Source organism: Hippocampus guttulatus, chromosome 15 (genome assembly GCF_054856545.1).
Source record: "Hippocampus guttulatus isolate MCC_2025c chromosome 15, RoL_Hgut_1.0, whole genome shotgun sequence".
NCBI classification, from domain to species: Eukaryota; Metazoa; Chordata; class Actinopteri; order Syngnathiformes; family Syngnathidae; genus Hippocampus; species Hippocampus guttulatus.
In genome coordinates, this window is record NC_141275.1 from 4843676 (window position 1) to 4861612 (window position 17937).

At 41.7% G+C, this 17937-nt stretch overlaps 1 protein-coding gene across 1 annotated transcript in view; it reads right to left on the reverse strand.

The window, feature by feature from the left end:
- uvrag (UV radiation resistance associated gene) overlaps positions 1 to 17937 on the reverse strand; it is a 57236-nt gene that overhangs the window by 28089 nt on the left and 11210 nt on the right. The window contains exons 7-11 of the mRNA XM_086130995.1: positions 17146 to 17251; positions 12403 to 12529; positions 5717 to 5801; positions 4005 to 4092; positions 3727 to 3787 (exon numbers count right to left, since the gene is read on the reverse strand). Coding sequence (XP_085987121.1) covers positions 3727 to 3787; positions 4005 to 4092; positions 5717 to 5801; positions 12403 to 12529; positions 17146 to 17251 — 467 coding nt within the window. The remainder of the gene's footprint in view (positions 1 to 3726; positions 3788 to 4004; positions 4093 to 5716; positions 5802 to 12402; positions 12530 to 17145; positions 17252 to 17937) is intronic.

The following is a 17937-nucleotide window of genomic DNA, read 5'->3' on the forward strand; positions in this document are numbered from 1 at the left end:
AAAGGCATATATCTCAAGTGAGGAAGGACATAATACATTTGTGTAAGATAAGATCCCATGGGAGCCACAAACTCTTTGGAAATCTAAAATGGATAAATATTTTTTTTTTTTACTTTTTCTTGTCAGTTCTGAAGTAGACAATTGGTGAACCGGCTCGAAGCGATATGTGAGCCCACCCGCCATATTGTACGTGGCTTTATATTAGCCATAAATTCGGCGAATAATATTGTAAAACTGAGCTCGGATAACACTACACAATCAAAAGCAATAATTCCGTATGATTCCGGTGAGTTTTTGATTGAGGATTCATCTCCATGGAAGAAGCATCTTCACAATTTGTTTCACTTTGCCACAACCAGTACGGCTGCGGCGTCGACGTACTCAAGAAGGCGTCTCTGTATATGCAATGTAAATGTTGTCTATGATAATACTGGCTTGCGGTTGTCGCAAAAGGCGGCAATTCAAGATGGCATCGGCAGTGCTACGCGAACATACAGTATAGAGCAAAGTGAGTGCTTTCTGTGGGGTATTAATTGCCACCCCCATGTATTTCACGTGCCCTCCCTAAAGCTGGGCTCTGGTGACGGGTCTGCCTGTGCCGTTAGCCTCTCTTCCACAGTGTCATGCATGGAGGCATTTTTTCTGTCGGGCGGGGGGGCGGGAGGACTGAGACCGAAGAGCTTTAAAGGATGACAACGGACAGGGACGGAGGACGATTAGTATATGAATAAGGACGGAGGGACAATGAAGGAAAGGTGCCCAAGTCGCGGACAGAGGACAGATCGGCAAAATAAGGTAAAGTGTCCATCTCTGCTAATGGCTGTGTGAATTTGAGAAAAGTGTCTCTGCCATTGCTTGCTCTATATTTCCAAACAGGTTACGAGTAACTATTCCACGTGTACAGGTATTTGACGTCTCAACCAATTCAAAGTCACCCAGTTGATGATAAGTGACATTGACGGACAAGAGTAGTGTTTGTATTTTGCTTCTTTTTTTTTTTTTTAATGCGTACTGGCTTGTGAGCCTGTACACGGATGCCAAAGAGTCATGTTTATTGGTACATGGTCACACATTCAGTCGACCCCCAACAGTCACTGGGGATAGGAACCAAGGCGACACGCGAACAGCGAAGATGCGGATGTAACTGACGACATTGGGGGGAAAAAAACAAAACAAGACAAAACATAAATGAACATTCAATAAACGTTTTCCTTGACAAATGGGTTTGGTGGGGGGGGGGGGGGGCAACGTATTTTGTTCAGATGGTGTCAAAGACGTGTGGCCTACAGTTAGGTTAGCACGGTGCTGGGAGTGCCGCGGTCTGAGGTTTCACGAGTGCTGCTGGCACTGGGGAGCTACGCTCCATTGAGGTGAAGCAGAGCGTGAGCCCTTCACTTCGGAAACTGTGCAGCAGGGCAATATTCCAATATGATGATGACTGCAAACACGCCTCCAAGATGACCACTCTTTTGCAAAAGAAACTGAGGTTAAAAGGTGACTGGCCAACTATGTGATGTCATGATAGGGGAAGAAAGGGGGATTCCGGTAGTGAACCCCATGCCCAAGAGTGTTAGGGCATTGTTGGAGAATAATGGTGGCCAAACAACATATTGACACTTTGTCCCCAAATTTCAAATTTTCGCTAAGGAGTGTACTCCCCCCCCCCCCCCCCCCCCGTACATTTGACGTATTGAGCTATTTTTATAGGACTGTAGAATTACATTTATAGCAGCTGTTCACTAGCTACTGACCATTGGAAGCAATGTGTCATCAATTTTGTTCCATCAAATGATACAATAACATATTTAGAAACATTGGAGGTGCAATCTCACTTTTGTGAGATATTGTACTGGAAAGCCAAAGGTATTTGACTACGCCTACAAGAAGGGAAAATGGAAGAAAAATGGTTGTTTTCCCCTTTGCGGATATGACCGCTTCCACTCTTCTGCTAAGACAAGATGTTGGAGTGTGACTTTGTGGGAATTTTATCCATTCATCCAGAAGAACATTTGTGAGATGCTGGACCAGAGCTGTGGGCCAGATGGCTCATGATCTCTGTTGTCGTTGATCCAAAAAGATTTGAAGGCTTGGTTGAGATCAGGGCTCTCAGTTCTTCCACACCAAACTCATCCGAGCATGCCTTGACGGATCTTGCTTTGTGCACTGGTGCACAGCTTTTCACAAGCAGTACTCAATACGCAGATACATATCCAATTAATGTCCACTTACGAAAGAGGCTTGGGTTGGATTTGAAAGAGAAAAAAAGAAACCCCAGAATTTTACTGGACACTGCTGTATTGTTAAAAAAATATATCGTATTTTCCGCACGATAAGCACAGCTTTTCACAAGCAGTACTCAATACGCAGATACATATCCAATTAATGTCCACTTACGAAAGAGGCTTGGGTTGGATTTGAAAGGGGAAAAAAAGGAAAAGAAAGAAACCCCAGAATTTTACTGTACACTGTTGTATTGTTAAAAAATATATATCGTATTTTCCGCACGATAAGTCGCACCCAAAAGCATAAAATTTTCTCGAAAGCCGACAGTGCGCCTTATAATCTGATGTGCCTTATATATGGATCAATATTCTGATTTTTTGGGACGTAGTATTTTAAATGTGTAAAGCTCTTTGTTACAGCTGCAGCGGTTGGGAAAGCTCTGCAGAAATAAAACTATATTGTATTGTATTGTATTGTATTGTATTCCTTTAGTGTAGCTCCATCTAGTGGATACATACCACAGCCATTATTGTAGCTTCTATTCTATGCGCGCTATAATGCAGTGCACTCTATGTATGAAAACAGTTTTCATTCACTGAAGGTGCACCTTATACTCCGAACCACCTTATTGTGCAGAAAATACGATATCTCATATACCAGACACTTTGGGCAACAAAAATCTGAATTGGGTTTAAATATGAATATAGTCTTAGACTAATTTGGAAAAGTGTAAAAATTATGCAATTAAGAATTCAATTTTTTCTTTTAGGTACAGTATTCTAATTTCTATCAGCGTTTGGGTTTTTGGCATTGCTTTCCTCATTTATTATTTTTTTTTTGTGTTCGGCCAACAATTTTCATTTCGCTAAATCCCTACTCTACAACACTGCTGAGAGCATGACTAAACCAGCAGACGAACGCTTGTGTGAACAGTCTGCAGTGTGAACAATCTTGACGTAAATTCCGATTTCTGCTCCTCGACAATCCTGCCGTGCCCCACACCTAATTTATATTATTACAAATATTCATATTTGTAGGGTTGCAGGCGTTTCTTGTGATAGAGGTTTTTTTTTTTTTAACTTTCATAGTTTATATGTTTGTCAACCCTAAACTTTCAACACTGCAGTGAAGAGGCAGAGTGTTTGTAACCTTGTCCCTAGCTCGGTCTGTAATGCATACTACTGCCATCTGTAGCTCAATGAGTTGACCGACGACTAAGAATGCATAGCATACGCCCCTTCGAGTTTCCCGTGGTAAGATAAAATTAAACATATTAAAACTCGAGATCAACAGCTCGACTTTTATTTTTCCCGACGTAATTTAAACATGAATGCCTGTAGGGAAAGTCATTCGAACTTGCTATATATGGAATAATGTGGCTTCTCCACGATATAGCTACATTAAAGGCAGCGTGGTCGCCAAGATAAAATATTTGTTCAGCATGCCTTGCTGCAGCTCATCCAAGTAAAACCATGAAACACATGCTGGTAGACAATAAATTACCTTGAAAGTCTTCAGAATTTGGCAGCTTTACACCGCAGATAACATAATCTGACGGATTTGCCTGTGGAATTAAAATAAGAATGAGGAACAGGCATGCGGTATTTCAAGTATTAAAATAACAATGACCAAAGAGAATTTCCCTAACAATGTGGGTATGGGGACAATAAAAAATGTCACAGTAGTTGAAAACAAAATGTCAGGGGTAACATGTAACAATGTGAGCCGTTTCTTTCTATTCTTTACTGTGACAAATTTTTGAACAATGGTTTTGCACTCACCACATCAATCGGATAAATGTAGGAAAGCTCAGAAAGAAGCTGGCGGCAGCGGAAGGTGAGCTGGGCATTGAACTTCAGGAACTGCTCTCTGGGGAGATACCATCCAACGCAGGGAACACAATGAGGAAGAGCTGAGGATGCATTTGCTTGATTTGGCCGGTAATTTAAAAAAAAAAAAAATGGATCGAGCTAGCCTTAAGGGAATACGATACAATATAACACAGCTTTATTTATAGAGCTTTCACAACCGCTGCAGCTGGAACAAAATTGCAAACATATTTATAACGTAACACTCTGACAAAGCAAAGGCCAACTTCACAATTAAAGCAAACCAAAGAATAAATTGGCACATACGCAAGAAGCTTTAGCTTTTATTTTGAAGGTGGCGTGATGGTGATCTGGACCTGTCTTTTACATTTCATCTTGCCTTGTTATAGTTTAAATTGTCATTACAGAGTTGCTACCAACATCAACAGGCCATTTTTTTGCAGTATATTTTTCAGACTAACATCACATTTTGAATTGGTTTTATTTGCTGTATGGATATTTTCTGGTTTGAAATAACACAAAGTATAGCAAATTTATACACCTTTTAATTCCCCCCCCCCTGCACCACCCCCTACATTCTGACACTAAATCATATCTGTTATTGTCTGAAATCTTTGAGGGAACAATCTTTTGTATCATTCCAAAAAAAGATCGTGGCATCTTATCATTCACCTTCTTTCGAACGTGCGCCTGCTTTGCTGAGTCAAAAGAGGAGATAGATTAGAGTGTAATGGTTTGATCTGAAATCGCTCAAACTGCCTTATCTAATCATTTAAACCGAGATGCATGCCCTTCACAAATCTCTGTCCACGAACGCGCAAGCGTGTTTTCCATGTACATGCTTGTAAAGTCTGCTCTTTCAAGCCTTCAGGTACCGCCAGCAGAGAGTTTGTTCAAAACCTAACATGGTGACACACTTTGGGGGAAACAAAAAAAAAAACCGATAACTTTTGTTTCACAGCAGCAACCATTCAAAATAGTTTGTCTAATCCTTCACCTCCTTCAAAAAAAAAAGTTAAACATTTATTTATTTGTGTTAATTATGACATAAAAAAAAAAAGAAAACGTGAGTTCCATGTAAAACTGACATATTTTGGACACACATATTTTCTGCAGTGGAGAACAATACACCCAATGAATCCCACTGTGATATTGTGAGAATAATCCATAATGGCATATTTATTTGGAAATAAAACGCACTGGCAAGAAGAGACTGGGGGCTCCATGCCTTGTGTGTAATTTCCATTGCAAATGTTTTACCGCCATTTAAATTTGACAATAAATTATATTTGAATAACATTATGTACTGTAGATCCAAGGAATTGATATTAGGCAGATGTACTTGTGTTGATGTTAATTTCATGTTTTCTGGCCTTGAGAAGTCTCTGGTTCACAATCCGTGACTGCCTGGTACTTCTCAGATGAACAAAACTGGATCCAGAGCAGACAGCCGCTGCACATTCAGTAAACCCTGAGGCCAATTCAAACAACCTAATACTTTTTTTTTTCACACGACATGCATACTCTGAATTGAGAACAAATATGAAGTACAAAATGCATAGTGCAGGCTGTAATCACAGGCGCGAAGCAACACATATGCCACATCCTTTAGTAGTATGCATTACAAAGTGTCTTCGGTGCTTGGGTGAAAGATCCACACATACCTCTTGGCCGTACATTCCTTATGCAGCATAGTTAAGGATTCTCTCTCCTCCTTCAGACTTTGATGTTGAGCAGAATACAATTCCCCTAAAAGACAACAAGGGAGGATGTGGGGAGGCTTCTGTTAATGGGTGCATGTTGCGTTACGTCTTGCTGCATCCGAACAACCAGGGTAGTGCATAATTGGTTGCAACGGTAATTTGTACCTGTGATCAAATCATTTTGTTGAGTGGAACAAAAATCATTTCCATCTGATGACACGGAAACCAGACGATACCCAATTTGCAAATAGAAAAATCTGACACGCAGCAAGCACATACACTGGAGAGAAAGTAGAATCCAACAGAAAGCCTTTATTGTCATTGTATGTAGATACAACAAAAATGTAGTTAATGATTTTGTAAATACAATTTAAAAAAATGAAGTATTTAGAAAAAACTGAATATTATGTAATATAACATGCAAATCAGGGTACAAATTGGGGCTGTGATACAGGCCGCCTCTAAATAACAGTATAACTATGATGTTTAATTGCGTAAACCAATAAAAATACCACAAACTATGACCCCAAAACACTGATATGATTTCAAACATTACCGTAGCGTCGCATCTTTTCGTTCAGGCGCTTTGGGAGAAGCTGTAAATTTTGCGAGGACTTTAAGGCTAGAGGAACGTGGTGATATGCTGCTGCTCTTGCTGCTTCTTCACAATGATGAGGAGCGTTTTATAAGTCTCTATGGTAGTGTCAATGGCTTGGCAAAGTTTTCGGCATCATACCTTATAAAGATTGTGTGCTACAGCCTTTTTCTCTTTTTGCTTTGCTTCATTATCTGAAACCAATTCACTCTCACGAGCCCACACTTCCCTCTACTCAGCCACATCTTCCAACTCTTCCGGAGGAAATCCAAGGCGTTCCCAGGCCAGATGCGAGACATAGTCTCACCAGTATGTCCTGGTTCATCCCCGGGGCCTCCTGCCAGTGGGACATGCCCGAAAAACCTCACCTGGGAGGCGTCCAGGAGGCTTCCTAGGCAGATGCCCGAGCCACCTCATCTGGCTTCTCTCAATGTGGAGAAGCAGCGGCTCAACTCTGAGTCCCTTCCGGATGACCGAGCTTGTCACCCTCCCAGAGGTGGTGAGCCCATGCGAAGGGGAACCCATGTTGCCTTTTCCGGGCCCCATGGGTGCAGGCCCGGCCACCAGGCGCTTGCCAGCGAGCCCCACCTCCAGGCTTGGCTCCATAGGGGGGCCCCAGTGACCCGTGTCCGGGCAAGAGAGAACGTGTTCCAAATTTGTCACTCATCATCAGGGGTTTCTGAGCCGTGCTTTGTCAGGTCCCTTACCTAGGACCTGTTTGCCATGGGTGAGCCTGCCAGGGGCCTAAAGCCCCAGACAACTTAGCTCCTAGAATTATTGGGACAGGCAAATCCCTCCACCACAGTAAGGTGATGAAATATGATATCCGGTTGGGTAAAAAAAAAAAGTTTTATATGCCCAAAGACAGCTGGAACAGGCTCCAGCACGCCCACGACCCACGGGAGGATAAGAGGGTCAGATAATGAATGGATGGATGTTTATCTTTTTAATTGTTCTTACTCATTTCCTTATTTCATATGTTAATAAAATCTTGACCTAGTCTCTTGCGTCTTTATTTTTCACTCGCTTTTAAACTGGCAGTTTAAAAAAAAAAAATTCACTTCAAATACACAGCAGTACTGCAACTTTTCTCATTGGGTGCCTTATGTCGATTTGTTTGTTTTATTTTAACTGTGTAAAGGTCAAGTTTATCATACAAACTGTGGGGAGGAACAATCACGTTAATTACACAATATATCCGAAATGCATATGCACGAAGGAGCGTACCGATGGCTTTGATTTTGTTCCTTCTTCTGATTTTCTCTGGTAATTTATATTTTACAAAGTGGCTTGAGCAAGGCACACTCACACAAGACAAAAAGATTGAATTGCCTTGTGTGAGGGTGCTCTGTTCTGGAAACAGTTCAGGTGAGATCTAAGGATAGTTAACTGCAAAGCAATAAACTTGTGCAGAAGACTTATCCATGACACTGCAATAGTTGCACGGTTCAAACTTCAAGTAGCAAAATGCAATGCAAAAATTAAATCCTGCATATCACAAATGCAATGATTATCGTTTTAATAAGCGGGTCATCTCATTGCTCATGTAAGTGAGCTAAGAGTATTTCACATGGCTCTAACCTTGAGCAATAATATTCTAAAGCAGAAACAGACTTTGACCAGAAAACTCGCACCCAGGGCCATTCTGCTCAGCATTGAGCTCAAACTCCCGCAGGAACAGAGGTGGGGGCGAGAGAAAAAAAAAAAAAGCAGTTCTTCTTCAAAGAGACACAGATCAGACAGGCCATATCTCTTATTGCATTGTTGCTTTCATGTAATTCCCAGCACTGCCAATCTCTTCTTCCATCTCGTCACCAACTTTACTGGCACAGAAAGATAAAATACAGCAATATGCGTGCAGTACACGAATTGGATATGTGTCATTTTGTATTTTAAAAAATTACCCACGATTGAGGATCCATAGTTTACCGTGGATATATAATGAAAAAAGGCTGCGCCAGCTGCTGTTGAAATGATCATCATGGCAATAAATCAATCAGGAAGCGCACTAAAATCTCTTGACTAAAACAACCTCAGGTCCCACGGTTCTTGGCTGCGTTTCACAGTATGACAAACTCCAGTGCAGTGTTGTGCAATGTGGCCTGCACTCTGCGACCTCTACAGTAGGCAAGGTGTAGTGGGGTACATGCTGCCGACTTTCACATGGACGTCACGGATACAATTTTTGGTCCGTGCCTCTATATCCAGCAACTGCCAGCCCCAAGCTTGGATAAAAAAAAGAAAATGGGTCAGTTGTGTCAGGGCGTGTATCCCACATAAAAACACCCAACTAATAAAGTTACAAAAACTAAAATAATATAGTTTAAGATTATTATTATATATATTTTTTGCACCACAGTGCGCTTGAAGGCTGCTTGAAAATAATCTATGATTGTCTCAAACAAAATTGGCCCCCACCACACAAGCTATGTGCCCATCGTTCTTCTATGCAAGTTTTAATAAATGGATGCTTTAACATGATAATAGTCATATTCTTATTGGAACACCACGTCGACCTCACAGTGCAGAGGTACCGGGTTCAATTCCAGCTCCGGCCTCCCTGTGTGGAGTTTGCATGTTCTCCCCGGGTTTTCTCCGGGTACTCCGGTTTCCTCCCACATTCCAAAAACATGCATGGCAGGCTGATTGAACACTCTAAATTGTCCCTAAACGTGAGCGCGGATGGTTGTTTGTCTCTGTGTGCCCTGCGATTGGCTGGCAACCGGTTCAGGGTGTCCCCCGCCTACTGCCCGACGACAGCTGGGATAGGCTCCAGCACCCCCCGGGACCCTAGTGAGGATAAAGCGGTTCGGAAAATGGATGGATTGTTGGAACACGTAACTTAAAGTATGTTTCCTGTAAAAGAAAGCGAGTCCGTTGAATTTACAGAATACATGCACGTCGTAGCGCAGGGTCAACATGGTACCGCCTCTGCCTCAATTTGAGCCAGGAAAAAGGCCGGTAACTGTAGAAAGTGGCCATAAATAATGCTTGAATGTCTTTAGAACAAACAAGTTCACAAGTTACTCGGAGCATTTTGATACCATGAGACGACACTGAGTGGGGGGTGAACAATACCAAATTCCACCAATAGCTCCGCCACATCATGTTTTAAGAATAAAAAGGACACTAAATCAGCAATCCGAGTAAGTCCCGAGTTTCAGTCAAGACCACTGGAAAAAGCAAATGTGTCCCGCTGAGCCGCCGGTAGAAGAACCCTAATGGTTTTTAGCTTGAATAAAAGACTTTTTCTGAAGTTCATTTGTTTTGTTAAATACCACTGCATACCATTGCTGCACAAAACTATAACGAACACACACAACTGACATTTAGCGGCCAGGAGCTCTGACTGCTATACAAAGCATAAGAAAAACTAGTTTGACCAATCATAATAAACGCCGTTCACGGCCTGATTTATGTTGTCTTCTAAAGCTTAAAGAAAGGAAATTAGAGTGTAACCCCCCGACCCCTACCCGCAACAAATCCACCATTGAGGAGCTAGGGGTGAACAGCTTGTATTTTAAATTCACATCTGTGAAAAGGAAAGAACGATTTTCGCCTCAGCTTTCTGTTATGAATTGTGCGCAAAATATGCAGGAGTCCGAAAGTCAAGTAAATTAGCAGGAGTCTGTCCCACCAAGTGGATTAGCAGGCACCAAGTGGCCGTTATAGCTGTCATCAGGATAATACAAACAGCTCAGGTTTTGTGTTTACTATGCTAACAATGTCCAAGATGAAAAAGAGGCAAGTCCGTCGCAATATTCTCATTGTTTTCTCACTAAAACATAAGCAGCTGATGCTCAACTCATCTTTATCAGCTACTGTAGTTCTCATGCAAGCATGCAACACACACACATGCACGCAGAAAAAGTCTTTCCAAGATGTTTGGGTTTTTGAGGCCATTTGTTTTGAAAGAGGCCAGTTTCCGGGGAGGTTGAATTATTTGCTAACGGGCCCTTTAGCTACGTGAGAAATGTGGAGACCACACGGCCAGGTACAGATGAGATTGCGCTGAGGAATGGAGGCTAACAATCCATTCCGGATGCCCTCGAGGGATGTATCACATCGCACTTACACCAACGTGCAAAACCGTCACTAAAATGTACAAAGAAGCCTGAATCTAATTAGCACTGTAATGTGTCAAGATTTACAAATGGAAAACAAATGGTTTTAATGGAATCATCACTTACACTAAATCAACTGCGCATGCTTCTTTAAGATTGTGGGTGTAAAACAAGTCGTGCGGAGGGTAAATTCAAACCAAAAATTTAACTGAAAGTTGGAAAAGCTCTCCACTGCCATATTAAGCGTCATCATAAGCACTTTATAATGTCCATAAAATAATCGAGTCAGGCCAAAAATGTGCTGCTGAAATAAAAAGGGTAAAACCTGTCTTCCACGAGTGCAATCAATTGAGCATGTTAGCAAAACAAATTGTTTTGGGCTGATTTGACATTTAAGAAAACACACAGCATCGTTCATAAGTATAGTTTGGGATTCCTTGGTTACAAATGCACTTTTTTTTTGCCTCTTTAATAACCGTCCAGTCAAACTTTGGTGATCCCCCTCCACACACAGACAAAGGCGCACAAACTAGCAAAATACTTTGGCGCTAGCATACCTGAGTACACCTGCGCAAGAATTTGGGTTAATTCATTCGTGAGCTTGCCAAACCAAGCTTCATGAGCCATGCCCTCGCATTCACCTTACACTTCCCAATGAACATGAGGGAGACTGCGGTAAATTACATTTCAGCTCAAATAACACCAACGCAAGAAACTGCAGACATGACGGGATTGAGTCGATCCCTGGCACAGAACGCCTGAATCACAAGTACAGCACGATATTTTAGATTAAGTGTGTTTGTGGTTGTGTTTTCACATTCCATTCATTGTGTCATTTTTGTTACCGTACTCTTTTGGTTTGATTTCCTGCGATTCGTCTCCTCACACCCGTGTTGGGCTGTAATTAGTTCCACACTTTCATACACAGCTGCATTACCATTAAAGGGGTAACAGCGGTTGTTGAGCAAAATTCACTCAGTTTAAAGCATTCGACAAAAACTTCTCCCACGAATGGTTTCGTGTTCAGGGCTTGGCTCAAGGGCACTTTACACAACACTCAGAACGACAAATGAAATGAAGTTATGACATGGGGCATACTATAACATGCAACATAACCTGCTACAAACACATCAAGCTAATTCAGGCCACTTTTGTCCTATTTGGAGGAAATCAAGAACTGGATAGCACTGAATTTCTTCACTTTCAATGACAAGAAAACGGAAGTGATGATGTTTGGCCCTTGTACATCTAATCCTGCGGACTTGGTCTGACTGGCTTCTTACCGAAAGCCAGCAGTCTTCAACATGGATTGTAATCTGGACAGGCAAATTGGAGCTGTTGTTAAATTCAGCTTCTTTCATCTTAGGAAGCTGGCTATAGTAAAGCCTCTCCTTTCTCAACAGCACTTTGAAACAGTAATTTGTCACATCTTAGATGGATTACTGTAATGCACTTTATTTTGGAGTCAGCCAATCCTCCATCAAGCATTTCCAGTTGGTCCAAAATGCTGCCGCTCACCCTTTGAATGGTACCCTTAAGAGTTAGCACATACAGTAACTCCTACTCGGGCATCCCTTCACTGGCTCCCTGTACTTTTTAAGACTGTATTATTTGTTTTCAAATCTTTAAATGGTCTCACCCAACCTTATGTCTCTGCGCTTCTCCACCCCTCAAAAAGTCATGTTAATTCTTTGGCTTTTGACTCAGCAGAGACTGGATTTTAGTTTTACTGTTTTGGGGCTTTTTACGGTCTTTGTTATTAATTTATTGTTTCATCCTTTGTTGTTGTATGACTTTTTTGCTCCATGTACAGCACTTGGTATACAGCTGCGGTTGTTTTAAAGTGCTCTCGAAATACAGTTGTTGACTTGAGTGCATGTATGCATTGAAGATAGCTGTTTGGGTGAATTTGAAAGCTTGTTGGCATCAATGAATTAATTTACATGTGGCGTAAGTAAATCTGTTTGCCTATAGCCTGTACATCTTACCTTTCTTCTGAAGCTGTGCCATGTCCTTCTGCCGCACATCTATTTCTCTGCCAAGAGCCTTCCTCTGCCGCTGCAGTTCACTATGAAGCACAGCTAAACGCAGCTGCATGCACTCCCGCTCTTTTTTCTGCTCAGAGCAAATGAAAAAGAGCACACAGCGAGGGATATTAAGGAAAACATTCACGAAGCGGTCACAGCAGTGTGTGTGTTTAAAACCTTGTCGCCCCTTCAGAATGATATTTAAAGCACTTCAGCAAAGGTCTATCCATGCATATAGTTGATCCTGTTCAGAGTTGCGAAAACGGTCTGGGAGCCTAGGCCTGCTGATATGGGGCTTTTAATTTTATATCGTATTATTTCTCCAAGTATTATTATGTATACTGAATGTTTTGGGGGTTTTGGGGTTTGTAAAAAAAATATACAATAAACTAAAATAAGAATTGGCTCAATCCATCCGGTTTTGAGTTGACATGGTCACAACATGCTTGGGGTTGTTTTTTTCTCCAGCTACTCTGGCTTCCTTCCTTTCATACATGGTTTGCTAATTGAACCGACTCGAAATTGTCCACACTGAAGCGGTGAGTGTGAGTGGTTTGCTGTCATTGGCTAGCTACAGGTCCAGGGTGTACCGTGTCTCTTGCCCAAAGTCAGCTGGGATCGGCTCCAGTTACCTGTGACTCTAATGATGACAAGTGGTACAGAAAACCAACGCCGGATGATTGCTAAAGCAATAACCTAACTTTACGGAGAACGTTCGGTGTCTTCCACAAGACAGTGTCACACATCGGTTTTCACTTACATTTACTGATTAGACTTTTATTCCCGGGACTATTTGGGCAGTTTCCAACCGTCCTTGATTGGCAGGTTGTATGACCTGTATGTATCATGGTTAACCTGCCTGTCACATCCATAGTAAACACTGACTAAGCAAGCTGCACAGGACCTCATCTCCCTCTTGTGTAACTAAATGTCTATTGCAGAGACATGGAAAAAAAAGCAGGTGTGATATTACTCGTTCTCAAATCTAAACACGGAAATGGTTAGTCGATGTGCTTCTATTTATGACGCAAGATTTTTTTTTCTTAAAAAAGTACTTTCTTTGAAATAAGCACCTGATTCAAAGACAAAATTAGGAAGCTATAATTAAATATAATTCCAGGATGACACATTAAAGGAGAACAAGGGCCGTTTATTTATTTATTTTTTTTAAAGAGCTTTCGACAGACGCCATGTTGGGGTGAACAATTCAACCTTGATGTTGATCCAGTATCAGGCCAACCCTCTCTGCAACCCTCACACATCTACTTAGATAGGGATCGTAGCAAAGGATCAGACAAAGATTATGCTTCTTCGTAAAAACTTCAGAAATGAGGAAAACATGACAGTTAAAAGTAATCATTGAAGAGCAAAGCTGAATTTGAGCGTCGGTCCCGAAATATGCTTTGGACACAAATGCTTTGAATGTAAACCACCAATGGCTTGGACACAAATGAATCAAGTTTGAGCAGCCCAGTTGATGAGTCGTGCATGCGCATGTGCGCGGGCGACAGTAAGCCAGCACTGGTGCCTGTGATTCCTACTGAACATCAAACAGTAATGGGTCAGCTGTGTAAATACACAGCAGGCGTGGGGGAAGCACGTTGGAACCCAGGAGATTAATGGCTGAGGGTGGGTGATGGGGTGAAAGGGCCATGCGATGAGGTTGGTGGCCGCCACTCTGCGCTACTTTGATCTAGGCTCGCTCTATGATGCTCACAGTGTCATATGAAGCTCTACAAAGGCGAAGAGGGGAAAAAAACCCTTAGAAGAGCTCCACAATACTGCACTCATTCCGAGTTGGTGGGCTGGTACCAAACGGTAGAAAACAAGGATTATGTGATTTATTAGCTGATGTGAGCTCTGAATGGGGGGTTTTAAGAAATGTTTTCAATAAGCAGGAAATATCAGAGACAAGACTTTGAAAAGGCATCTTTGTGACAAAAGAATGGAGCCTCCATTTTATGGTGCAACTAAGTCAAGCCAATTGTGTGGCATGCCTTTAATAAGTACGAAGGTCTGGCGGTAAGGAAAGGGGGGGGGGGGGTGGAGGGGGGGTTTAAATGGGTATTACTAATAGCGATGGAGTGTGATGAAAAACAACTAAAGGTTTATACACTGAAATTCTAAGCCTTCTAAGTTAGTTTCTAAATGGGGGGAATAAACAGGATCGTACAAGTAGTGTAAAGGTCGGACTATAAATCGGGACTTTATTCCCTAGCTTCCTGCAGCTCTCATTTGAGTGTTTTCCCTGATCCCAAGAACGTGTTGTTTTTGTGTTGTTTACACTTCCCGGTAAGGTTGGCACTTGTTGTTTCTCTCCCATTTCTATGTGTAATATGTGTGTGCAAGTTATAAACTAGCGCAGTTTATAAATGAGTGTGGCTTGTGTGTGGTTCAACGATCTTACCGCTGATATTTAGGATTTCTGATAGACCCTGAAATTTCCATCTAGTAGCAAGAGAAGTGTTGCAAATTATTCGATCCTTACATGGAATCCGTAATTCAACCGGCCCACTCAAACAAGCAATAACTGTATACTGTTGATCGTAGGTTGGTTGCTATAAAAATACCGGTAAATTGACATCATGATCACAACTTAACATTCTTTTTAGGGTTGGAGTACTTATACATTTTATTTATATATGAGGTAATTTTCTTAAAACTAAATGGATAATGAAAGTTGAAGAGAGAGGATAAGCGGCTTGACTCTTGAGGATGGCCAAGCTTCTCATCCGATCTCTAAAGGTGAACCCGGACACGCTGCGGAGGAAACGAACTTCAGCCGATTGCGTCCGGACTCTTGTTCTTTCGATCATGACCCACAGCTCATTACTATTAGGTGAGGGTAGGAGCGCAGACAGACTGGTTAATCGAAACCTTCTTCGCCACGACAGGCTAATACAGTACGCATCTCTGCAGACGCTACACCAGGGGTGTCAAACTCATTTCACATTAAAATTATACCATACTCTGCTATAAATAAACAAAATAATATGTCTTTCTTTTGTTTTGGTCTAAAGAAGCACAAGAACATTAGGAAAATGTTTAAATTTAATGAACATATCTTTTCCAAAACATTACATGAAACGCCTTAGATTTCCTTATACAAATGTGCAATTTACTTTTATCATTCACATATATGCATTGCAACTGATCCCACTGATTGTACAAAGGCACAAAACTTGAAGTAATTGGCATTGAAAAATATAGTACTGCACTTGAAGATTAAACGAGATTTATAAAGAAAGGAATTTTTAAACCATTTACACATGTGCATATAAAATCTAAATTTAATCCCTGCCTACACCTTGCAAACTAAGGAGAGTGCTATTAAATGTGTAAAAAATAAAGTATTCATATGACCTTGATAGCATCTGCTGTGTTGGGTGAGTCTGTCACAGTGACAGACTGAGACTGCTGTTGTCTTCTTCTCTGATCAAAACAATGTTGTCTTCTACTCTGATCAAAACAGTGTGTCCCCTAGTGGATACTCCATGAATTGCACCTTAATAAAAATATTCATTCCGTCTCTTTTATGCATTTTTTCACTTTTAAATTATCCTGCGGGCCTGATCAAACCTCCTTGGGGGCCAGTTCCAGCCTGTGGGCCGTATGTTTGACAACCCTGTGCTGATCCGATCCACCTGTCAATCTCCCGCCCCTTTCCGCCCTGCTCATGGGCAAGACCCCAAGGTACTTGAACTCCTCTCCTGGGGTAAAATCTCATCCCTGACCTGGAGAGGGCACGCCACTCCTTTCCCACTTGATGAAAAAGCCTTAAATGTAAACACAGCATGTTTACGAACATGACTAGACTAGCACACACTGGCTACCATCACTGAGGTGTCAACAGCGGGGAAACAAAATCTCCATGTGTTATTTAGCAGGCTACTTATTTATTCATGGTGAATCTAACGCCACTAACCAACTGACTAATAACTGATTTTGACAAGTCAGGTTAAAAATAAATTCCTCTTAAAGGAAAGTCTACCTACAGGATAAAAACAGAAAAGATATCACTGCCTCGAGTCACTTGACTAGCAGCACAGGCCAGCGGAGGCAAATAAAGCCAGTACTGTGTTTAAGATAAGAAAAACTTTATTAGTCTCGCAATGGAGAAATTCTTACAATAAATATATCAAACCTGGGATCAGAGCGTCGCTTTCACAGCTGTGTGGCTACCAATTCCAAAAATGTCAGCTATGCTTTTGTGCGTTTGCTTTGTATCCCACTCGAGGATATGACATTTGGAGGGGAACATAAACAATGGATCTTGGATCCATTTTGACAGATGGACTATTTCTCCTTCCGCACCGCTCCGTTAAGCAACCAAAACGAAAAGAAACAATAACTGGTCATCGAGTGTGTGAAATTACATCTCGTATTAGTTTGGGTGATACAAGCTCTTAAATCCGGTTGAGCTTTTCATGCAACAAGCTCAGCAGATGTTTATTAGTACAAAGGCAGATAGGCAGCATATCGCCGATCGCAGCAATTACCGCCCCGTGGTAAGGTCGCGTCTCAACTCATCATATCTTTATATATTTTCTCAAAAGAAACGCGAAATTCAAGTTATCATGCGTATAAATCAACCAATTTACTAATTGAAGACATTGAGGGGGACTGAACAGAAGCAATTAAGTTGCCTGAGGCTAACAGTTATCATCGCAATCAAATTCATTGTTGGCGTCTGACTGCACTCACCCGCACTGTGCATGTTGCTGTTGTTCTCAGCTTCTCCTCAATCTCCTTCCCGATCTTTTGCACTGTCACTTGGGTCTGTTTGATGGCTCTTTGGGCTGTGTGGAGCCTACAGTAAGGCAAAAAATATATATTGGGGGGGGGGGGGGGGGAAGTTTCAGCTCATTTTTTTCAATTCCTTCCCGGCATGACACAGTTTAAAGAGCAATAATGAAAACAGCATCTACAATTTCTTAGTCAAGGGATGGGGAACTTAAATGCAACTCAGGTGCCGTATAGTACCATGTATTTCCTAACCCAATTTATGACAAACATGCAATTTTAAATCTGGATCAAACAGCTTGGGTCAGAGTGGTGTGAATTGAGATTTCCTGTGGCATGTACTCTGGATTTGGTGCGAGAGTCTCATTTTACACAGACTTGAATAATGCTGGGATAATTTTAAAAATCCTCAGCCCCCCCACCCCCCAAGATGAAACTCTTTCCTGTGGCTAAGCTAAAAAAATAATAATAATGCAAAGATAATTGAGGCCACCTGCAGTAAAATCATTTCATATTTGATGCCCACACTTTTTAATCTGTTTGAGGTGACAGTGATGACAGTTGAAGATAGAGGTTTGGAACATCAGGGCAAATCTGTTTTGACAGCTTCACGTGTTTAGGTGATTGCAATTGGAGAATCTGATACGGTCTCCCCCCCACCAGGTGAGAACAGTTATCTGCACTCTTCTTTTCACGCATGTCAGCCCCCATCGTTCCTTCTTTTTTTTTTTTGCCTTTGGCCTGGCGCTCAGG